Consider the following 11,276-nt stretch of genomic DNA (forward strand, 5'->3'; position numbering starts at 1 on the left):
TAGACGGGTGTCCCTTAAGTGATCGAGCCTCCCGAAGAATATGTGTGCATTAAGGATTTAGCCTAGACGGGTAATCCGATTGGGGTTTGAATTTAGCCTGGACTGGTAATTCAGATCTGAGCTCATTGAGAGTGCTTGTCGTTAAAAGTGTTTTAGCCTAGACTAGTAATCCTGATATCACTCTATGAGTTTATATTACGAGGGATTTATCCTGGACTGGTAATCCCACCGTAAAATGTGAGGTTCGCGGGAGTGCGCATATGAAATGATCACTTATATGAATTGATGGTGAATGGGATATCCATTGAGATTTCAAGAAATTCAACGAGATCAGTATGAGAAATGAAATCAAAGGTTCTTTCCATGATACATAATGTATGTTATATGATAATATTATGATGCATGTGAGGTGTCATGTTTGGACGAGTGCGGTGCTAAATGATAGCACAGGTAAGTACTCGAAACCCATGAACATGTGCTTGACATGTGAAATGAAATGGACTTATGACAATGGTGCAAATGAATGAATGATGTTTATGAGAATAATTTCTATGACAAATTGTGATAGTTATTATCTTGTTGCACTAGGACAGATTTGGTACAGCAGCATTGGTTCGACTTTGAAAATCCACTAAAAATTGTGGAAATTGAATTAAAGACTGAATAAAATATGGAATTAAAGCTTAATGAGTCTAGTTTCATATAAAGGAAACGGTGAAAGCAAAAGAATTATGTATCATGAGATATTTGAATTCTTTTGAGATAGAGTCAGAGTGATTCAAGACTCCCCTATCTCAACTTTGGAAAATCAATAGAAATTTTACAAAATAATTATGAATTAAAATTCATATGAATGAAATATACAAGAACATTATCCGAGTCTAGTACTAGGAGATAAATAAATTTTAGTGAAGATAGGTCGATGCTGTCAAACAGTGAAGTAAGGGAGACTTTGAATAATAAACTGTACTTATTGGCTAGACCCAAAATTCTGAAAATTTTATGATAAGAATAGCTATGAGTCTAGTTTCTGGGAAAATTAATGGATATGAATTTGGAGATCCATATCTCAAGTTATAAATAATTTATCGACTATGACTCGAGTAGACAGCTTGACCAAAATATGAATAAAAGCCTAATTGTAGTTGTATTACCTAAGGAAACATGTTATTATAATGCTTATTATTTTCATATGGACTTGCTAAGCGTAAACCTTACTCCCCCTTTCCATCTTTTTAGTTTTGATAGGTCAGCTCGGGGTTAGAGATAGTCGGAGGCAGCATTAGACTATCGAGCCTTTACCCTTGGAGTATTGATATGTATATGTTAAACGTGTTCAAGTGTGTGGCATGTGTAGGGACTTAGTTTTTCTATGATCGATGTTGTTATGATTAGCCAAATATATTAGCTTATAATGATTTGTTGTATGTGGCCATGAGATGTGGCTTATAATGATTTTGGCTTGTAAGCCTATTCATCCATGATATGTGTAAATGTCTTGTGATGTGGGATGTGATTATGCTTGTTCACTATGTATAAGAATTATATGGCATACGTACATGATGAATTCCTTAGGACCATTCGAGGTGGTCATGGCCATGGAATAAATGTGTGATATGGTAATAAATTGTTAATGCCCTGAACATGGATGTTTAATTTATAAGTTAGTAAACATAGTATAATAGTATAAAGAGTAGAAAGGGGTGACTTAAGGCTTGGAAAATAGCCTATTTTGGCCCACATGGTTGGACACACGGGCATGTGTCTAGGCCATGCGTGACACACGGGCATGTGTCTAGGTCATGTGTGACACATGGTTCCCTCCCATGGGTGTGTGCTATGCCCGTGTGTCCCTTGCACTTAAAATTTTAAGTTAGTACAAAACACAGGTAGGTCACACGGGCGTGTGCCATAGCCGTGTCCCAAAGTCAATATTGAACATGGACAAGTAGCATAGGCGTGTGCCATGGCCATGTTTAAAAGTCAGTGTTGCCCACGGACTAAGGGCACGGGCGTGTCCAGAGCCACACGGCGTGTGACACTCTAAAGCTAGAAAATTATTAAGTTGCCCAAAGGTTACCGAATGTTTTCGATTTTTTCCCGAACTGCCCTAATGTAGATTATATGCCTCGATGGCCTGTATATGGGACGATATGCATATGTTCTAAAAGTTTTAATTTTGGGCGAAATTTGGTTACCCGATTTTGTATGTTTATAAATGTTTAAGTCTGGTAATGCCTCGAGCCCTGTCCCGATGTTGGATACTGGTGAGGGGTGTTACATTTACATTACAATCTAATATCTGAACCGGCTCCTCCTTAAAAGTCAAATCTGGCCTAACCTCAACCTCCTCAACTGAATAACATGAGTAGGATTAGAGCGGTAGTGCCTCAGCATAGAGACGTGTAACACATCGTGAATCCGGTCTAACTCTGGAGGTAACTCTAGCTAATAGGCAACTGGTCCCACTTTTTTAAGTATGCGGTAAGGCCCAATAAACCTAGGGCTCAAATTGCCATTACGTCCAAACCTCAGTACCTTCTTCCATGAGAGACCTTGAGAAAGACGAAGTCCTCCACAGAATACTCAATCTCTTTAGGCTTCAAATCCACATACGACTTTTATTTGTCTGATGTCGTCTTTAGACGATCCCAAATTAGTCTAACATTATCCTCGGTATCGGAAACTAATTCAGGGCCCAGAACACACTGCTCGTCCAACTCAGTCTAACATGAAGGAGTACAAAACCTATGACCATATAATGTCTCGTAAGGTTCCATATGTATGCTAGGCTGATAGCTATTGTTATAAGCAAACTCTACTAGTGGCAAGTAATCCTCCCAACTACCTCAGAAATCAGTTACGCAACTCTTAAACATGTCCTCCAGTATCTGTATCACCCTCTCCGACTAACCCTCTGTCAGAGGATGGAACGCAGTACTAAAATCCAATCTTGTACCCAGAGCTTCATGTAACTTCTTCCAGAACCGATACATGAAGCTAGGATCCCTATCAGATATTGTTGAAATCGGTACCTCATCCAGTCTCACTATCTTGACACATACAGTTTAGCCAGCTTCTACAAAAAGTAATCAGTACGAACTGGTATGAAATAGGCAGACTTGGTCAACTGATCCACGATAACCCATATTGAATCCTTCTTAGTAGGTGTTAGGGGCAGCCCACTAATGAAGTCCATAGTCACTCTCTCCAACTTCCAAAGTAAAATTTTAACTAGCTAAAGCAACCCTGAAGGTAACTGATGTTCAGCCTTAACCTGCTGACAAGTCAGACATTTACCCACGAAATTAGTAACTTCATGCTTAAGACCCAGCCACCAATATAACTCACGAAGGTCTCGGTACATCTTATATCCACCAAGATGCATAGCATAAGGGCTACTATGTGCCTCACACAGTATAGACTTGTAACATCCCGAAATAGTGCCTAGTGAGAATAGTGGTTTCGGGAACACAAATCTGACATCAAAATATTTATTTTATGGTTATTATGAGGCCTAGAATATGATTACATGCATGTGTTAAAGTTTCATGAAGAAATTCTTTGAGTAAGGTGTTCAATTGGAAATTAGGGACTAAATTGAATAAATTGCAAAAATTGAATTATAGAAGCAATTTGTATGAAATTGCTTTGGGTTATGAATTAAAAGGTCTTGGAGAGTAATTTTCCCAATTTTTAAATTTTTGGACAAAAATAGGCTTGCATAGATGAAATTTTAAAGAAAGGGCATGAGGGTATTTTGGTCATTTGGCTTTTTAATGAAATAAAATGGGAAAAATCAAGCCAAAATCAGCCATCTTCTTCCCCATATCTGCCAAAATTCTCTTGTCACCATATCTAGGGTTTTCAAACATTTCAAGCTCAATAGTAAGTGCTCCCAAGCCCCGTTTTTAATGTTCTTTGTATTTTTAGAATCCCGGTAGCTTGTTCTCTTCATTTCTACCCATATTTCATGCTAGGGTTCATGTTTAAAAATTTACCCATGCATGATTTGCTTGTATTTTGATGGATTATGGAGGAATATGAAATTTGAACGTGTGTTAAACATCTTTTCCTAGGTGATTTTCATGAAAAACCCTTGTAGGGACCATTTTGTAAAAGTTGTAAAATGTGTGGTAGAAATGAGAAAATAATGGGAAATGTGGGCTTCCATAAGTGAGGAAAGTGTTCAGCTAGGCTTGGGTAAGATAGAAAGTGCATGTGTTTCATTATACGAGCCTAGGGACTAAATCGTAAAAATGTCAAAGGTTAGGGGCAAAACGGTCATTTGGACTGGGGTGAGAATTAGATTTGTAATGTATAATTTGGGGTATTAATGATATAATTTTGTTATTATAGACCCCGAGGAACAAATTTCGGAGGTCGATCAAGGTAAACGTAAGGTTTCAGAATAACCGAAACACAGCTCCGAAACAAATACCAGTTTAGTTCGAATAACTTAAAGTAAACCCCTATTATGCATAATTGTATGATTTATAAATGCATGATGATTGCATTAATTATTGGCATGAAATATCATAGAAATGCATATTTGATGGTAACATTTGAAAAATGTCTCGGTTGAGGTTGACAAAGGGAATTCAATGGTAACCCGTAATTACATGTGATTTTGAGATCCTGCATGTGTTGCAGTAAGGATTTAGCCCGGACAGGTAATCCGTTGATCTCAATTATGAAAAGGATCTAGCTTGGACGGGTGTTCCTTGAATGATCGAGCCTCCTGAAGAATATGTGTGCATTATGGATTTAGCCCGATTAGGGTCTGAATTTAGCCTGGACTGGTAATTCAAATCTGAGCTCAGTAAGGGTGTATGTCTATAAGGGATTTAGCCTGGACTGGTAATCTCGACATCACCTTATGAGTTCATAAAATGGGGGATTTAGCCTGGACTGGTAATCCTGCCATAAGAAGTGAGGTTCACGGGAGTGCATATATGGAATGATCATTCGTATGAATTGACGGTTAATGGGTATTCCATCGAGATTTCCTAGAAACTCAACGAGATTAACATGGGATGTTTGTGTAAATGAGATGTTGAATGATGAGCTCATCTAGTTAAGTTATATGATGTTTGATTATGTAACTAACTTATTGATTGAGTGCATGTAATAGGGAACCATTTCATAATTGTTGGTTTCCTTATCTATCATGGATGCATGTTAAATGTTTGGTAAGTCTACTTTCCTGTTATTCGAGCTTACTAAGCATTTACATGCTTACCCCCTTACTTTTCCCTATTTTTCAGAGCTCAAAGTCTCGTAAAGATTGGAAGACGATAGGAGAGTCAGCACACTATCAACAAGCCCAGCTTTGGTATATAGACATTTCTATTTTGTTCAATGGCATGTATAGGGTTTTGAGTATTTTGTTATATGTGTCATTTGCTTTGCCAAATGAAGGCATGTAAAAATATGTTTATTTCTTTGTATATGGCCATGGAAATTGGCTTAATTGAAGTAGACTATAACCTATGAATCTATGCATGATTTTATTTACATGTGATGGGTTGTTACCAATTGGCAATGAGTTGCATGAACGAGCCAATTTTGGATGAATTAAAGTCACATAGAAACCCATAAACACTAAATGGGAAATAACCTTTCATGTATAAATCTAAGGATATGAGGTTTCCATACAATAAGATTTATCAAAGATTTACAAATGCGTAGTCATGTTTGGTTTCAAAAATTGATAACCCTTAAGTATAGATGGTAGAAAGGGTGACCAAAGGCTTGGAAAATAGCCTATTAGGGTCCACATGGTCAGACACACGGGCGTGTGTCTAGGCCATGTGTGACACACGGTTCCTTCCCATGGGTGTGGGCTATGGCCTTGTGTCCCCTACACTTAAAATTCTAAATCAATGGTGCACACGGGTAGGCCACACAGGCATGTGTACTTACCGTGTCTAAAAGACAGTGTTGTCCATGGGCAGGCAGAACGGGCGTGTGCTATGGCCGTGTTGATAAGTTAGTGTTCCCCACGGCTGAAGGGCATGGGCATGTCCCAAGTCACACTGGCGTATGTGACCACACGGCCCATCTACACAGGCGTGTGACACTTTAAGATAAGAAAAATTTTCTAAGGACACCAAGGTTTTTTTCGAATGTGCATGAATTAATCCCGCACTGCCCCTAAGTATGTTATAGGCCTTGAAGGCCCATGTAAGGGACAAGATATTCATGGTTAAAAGGTTTTAAATTTAAGCAAAAATTGGCGATCCCAAATAGTGTGATACAAATGTAAAGTCCTGGTAACGCCTCGAACCCTATCCCGGTGTTGGATACGGGTAAGGGGTGTTACAAGACTGCCTCAAGTCAGTATCCTTCAGTACACAAATTCTCTCACGAAAATAGAGCACCCCTTCGCTATTCAATTCAAAATCCACAGTATCCCCACTCTCAACCTGTCGAAAATGAAAACCCAATGACTCGTCTCCCAACTATTTACCCTTAATCTGCTCAATCCACATCGGTTTAACTTGGAGTTCGGCCAACAAGCTACCATCATCAAATAAACTGAGGTGAGCAAACATCACCCTCAGATCAGTCATAGCTCTACGACTCAGTGCGTCTGCCACCACATTGACCTTACGAGGATGGTATTCAATCGTACAGTCATAGTTTTTAAGCAGCTCAATCCATCTAGGCTACCTAAGATTTAGCTCCTTTTGAGTAAGGAGATATTTAAGGCTCTTGTGATTAGTGTAAATGATACATTCTCACTGTACAGGTAATGCCTCCAAATTTTTAGTGTGAATACCACTGCAACCAACTCCAAGTCATGCGTCAGATAATTAGCTTCATGAATCTTCAATTATCGAGATGCATATGCTACTACCTTACCCTCTTGCTTTAACACACATCCCAAACCAACATGTGATGCATTGCTATAGACAGTGAACTCTTTCACAGAATCTGGTTGTATCAAGACAGAGGCATCAGTCAGTACCTTCATGAGCCTCTCAAAGCTCTCTTTCTGCGTATCAGTCCAGTTAAATGGCACACCCTTACGTAACAGCTTAGTTAAAGGTGCTACAATTAGTGAAAATCCCTCTACAAATCGCCGATAATACCCTGCTAGCCCCAGAAAATTGCAGATCTCAGATACAGTCTTAGATGGCTTCCATTCCAAAACGGCCTCAATATTTCGAGGATCAGCCCTAATCCCTTTAGCAGATACCATATAGCCCAAAAATGTTACCTCTCGTAACCAGAACTCACATTTATTAAACTTGGCATACAGTTGTTTCTCTCTCAGAATCTGTAGAATTACTCGAAAATGTTCATCATGTTCATCCTTAGTCCTTGAATACACTAGGATGTCGTCAATAAAAACCACTATGAACTGATTTAGATAGGGTTGGAACACTCGGTTCATCAGATCCATAAAAGCCGCTAGTGCATTTGTCAGTCCAAACGACACCACTAGAAACTCATAATAACCATAACGAGTCCTAAACACTATCTTGTTGATGGTACTCAGATCGAAGATCAATCTTAGAGAAAACTGAAGCTCCTGGAAACTGGTCAAACAAATCATCAATCCTTGGTAGGGGGTACATATTCTTAATGGTCAATTTTTTCAATTGTCGATAATCAATGCACATACGCATAGATCCATCCTTCTTTTTCACAAACAAAACTGGTGCTCCCCACGGAGACACACTAGGGTGGATGAACCCACGATCTAACAACTCTTGAATCTAAGCTTTAAGTTCCTCAAGCTCTTTCAGTACCATTCTATAAGGGGCAATGGACATCAGAGCTGTACTAGGCAGGAGCTCAATCCTAAACTCAACTTCATGGTTTGGAGGTAACCTAAGTAGCTCATCAAGAAACACATCTGAAAAGTCTTTAACCGTTCTTATATCTTTAACAGAAGAAACCCAATAATCTGAAACACTAATGTAGGCAATGTACGCCTTACAACCCTTACGAACCATCTTCTCGGCCCTTAATGCAGAAATCACATTCAAAAAATAATTTTGACTTTCCCCAACTACAACTACGTCGTCCTCCTCCACAGTTTTCAGTACAACCCGCTTTGTGGCACAATCCAAACTTGCTCGATGTTTAACCAGCCAATCTATTCCCAGTATTAAATTAAATTCTCCAAAAGGGAGTTCCATCAAATCTGCCAAAAAGATAACCCCTTGAACCTCCAAAGGAACATCTCTGAACAGTTTATTTACCCTCGCCAACTGCCCCAAAGGACTCAGTACAATAACCTCACTTGTAGTGCTCTCAACCAAGATACCCAAAGTCTCAGACATAGTACAAGCTATATAGGAATGAGTAGATCCTATATCTATCAGTGGAGCATAAGGTACATTGTAGATAAAGAACGTACCTATGATAACATCCAGAGCATCTCCATCCTCTCGGTGACGTGTAGTATAAACCAGAGCTGCCTGCCTTGCCTCGGTATGACTAGTACCTCTGCCCGGTGCCTTCTGACCACGGCCCAAACCATTACCACCTTTGGCCTGACCAAAGCCTCTCGGTGGCTGCTGAACACCCCTCGGTGGCTGTATAGTACCCAAACATGTAGCTTTCATCTAATCGGGCCTCCGTGAACACTCTCGATCTGGTTTCTAATTATCTGTAACACCCTATCCCGTAAATCGCCGCGAAATAGGTAAGGGCATTACGGACTTGTAACTCACGTCGAACAAAGAAAATTTTGAACTTTTCTTGAATTAAAGATCGTTCATTTAAATAAGTACTAAGCACGACCAAAGGTAAAATTTAAACTTCACTAAGTAAACATTCAAAAGATGCCATTTTCGCATGGCTTATATACATTAACCAAAAATATTCTTCTGCCACTAGTCTTTTCTATACATGCCATAAAATAATTCTAAACATAGCAGTAACAAGCGGTGGATAGTGATAGTGTGACTAGTTGCTGACGATCCCCGAGCCTATAGCTTCGCAATGAGACCTATAAGACAGAGGAAACAGAGTAAACAGAGTAAGCATTACAATGCTTAGTAAGTTTTAAGTAGTGTCAACAGATAACAATCAAATTATAACATAGTTGTTCGTATTTTTATTTCACTCTTCCTTCGGGCATACCATCCCTTTATCGAATATGCACATCTCATCATATACAATAGGCGGATAAACTCTCACATAAAAGTGAGCTCATGTGACATAGATATATCGTATGATTTCACATAACCTCTCACACTAATCCAATGTCACATAATCATAGGAATAGACCCATAGATTGCTCTCGTATGCATCATATATAAACTTGGAGTACATACCTGTTTAACCTTTCGCATTGAATATATTTATAAGCAATTCTTATTACGAAGTCTTACCCGGACATAATCTCCACACGTAGTCATCGGGTCTTACCCGGACATAATCTCCACACGTAGTCATCGGGTCTTACCCGGACATAATCTCCAAGTTTCATGTACATTTAATCGCATGTTACAACATTCACATTAGCCATTCGGCTTTACCACATATTCATATCTCATACATTTTTCACATTCGCCATTCAGCTTTACGACATATACATATCTCATATATATTTCACATTAGCCATTCGGCTTTACCACATATACATATCACACATATATTTCACATTAGCCATTCGGCTTTACCACATATACATATCTCATATATATTTCACATTAGCCATTCGGCTTTACCACATATACATATCTCATACATATTTCACATTCGCCATTCGGCTTTACCATATCTACATATCACACATATATTTCACATTAGCCATTCGGCTTTACCATATATACATATCTTATATATATTTCACATTAGCCATTCGGCTTTACCACATATACATATCTCATACATATTTCACATTAGGCATTCGGCTTTACCACATATACATATCTCATACATATTTCACATTCGCCATTCAGCTTTACCACATCTACATATCACACATATATTTCACATTAGCCATTCGGCTTTACCACATATACATATCTTATACATATTTCACATTAGCCATTCGGCTTTACCACATATACATATCTCATACATATTTCACATTAGCCATTCGGCTTTACCACATATACATATCTTATATATATTTCACATTAGCCATTCGGCTTTACCACATATACATATCTCATACATATTTCACATTAGCCATTCGGCTTTACCACATATACATATCTTATATATATTTCACATTAGCCATTCGGCTTTACCACATATACATATCACACATATATTTCACATTAGCCATTCGGCTTTACCACATATACATATCTCATATATATTTCACATTAGCCATTCGGCTTTACCACATATACATATCACACATATTTCACATTAGCCATTCGGCTTTACAACATATACATATCTTATATATATTTCACATTAGCCATTCGGCCTTACCACATATACATATCACATATACATTTCACATTAGCCATTCGGCTTTACCACATATACATATCACACATATATATATTTATCTTGTACATCAATTTCAGCCATAGCTTATAAGCAACTCAAATAGTTTGATCAATGTTTACAACAAATTCACATATTCACCACAAGCTATTTTCCTGAGCAATAGTCACTAAATTATTTATAACTGGAGCTACAAAACTCAAAATAAATTGCCGTTAATTTTCCCTGAATATAGACTCATATATCTTCCATCCATCAAAATTTTCAAAATTTTAGGTTTGGCCAATCAATACCAGATTTTTCTTAAAGTTTCCCCTGTTTCACTGTTTGACTAATCTGACCAATCTTCACTACGAATCAAATTTTTCATTGTAAAGAATTCATAATGTGTTCTATTTGATTTCATTTGAAACTAGACTCATTAAGGAGTCTAAGCATATAAATCTTATCTTATAACCATTTTGTACAAATTATAATGATTTTCCAAAAAGCGAGCAGGGATTTTGAGTCATTCGACCTTTCGTCCCACACAACTTTAAATATCTCTTTATAGGAAATTTCTTTGCTTCCACAGTCTCTTTTATAAGAAATTAGACCAACTAAGCTTTGATTGAATATTTTATTCAGCCTATAATTCCACACCAACAATTTATAGTGATTTTCTAAAATCACATTACTGCTGCTGTCCAAGCAAATTATTACAATTTGCTCTTAAATTTCCAAGTCCAAACACTTATGAACTTACCATTGAGTTTAAGACATATCATGGCCACATCATATCTTATTAAATCCACGCATTATGTCCTATTATAATTGAATTTACTCAACGTTTAATCGCTTAAAACTTA

The 11,276-nt window shown here is 37.8% G+C and overlaps 1 protein-coding gene across 1 annotated transcript; it reads right to left on the minus strand.

Moving 5' to 3' along the window:
- Positions 1–6,771: 6,771 nt before the first annotated feature.
- On the minus strand, positions 6,772–7,207 carry LOC108481085 (uncharacterized mitochondrial protein AtMg00860-like). Its single transcript, XM_017784256.1, has 2 exons — positions 6,899–7,207; positions 6,772–6,786 (listed from the first exon to the last, which is right to left on the minus strand). The coding sequence occupies exons 1-2, from the start codon at positions 7,205–7,207 to the stop codon at positions 6,772–6,774; spliced, it is 324 nt and encodes a 107-aa protein (XP_017639745.1).
- Between the last annotated feature and the right edge of the window lie 4,069 nt (positions 7,208–11,276).

Source organism: Gossypium arboreum, chromosome 13 (genome assembly GCF_025698485.1).
Source record: "Gossypium arboreum isolate Shixiya-1 chromosome 13, ASM2569848v2, whole genome shotgun sequence".
NCBI classification, from domain to species: Eukaryota; Viridiplantae; Streptophyta; class Magnoliopsida; order Malvales; family Malvaceae; genus Gossypium; species Gossypium arboreum.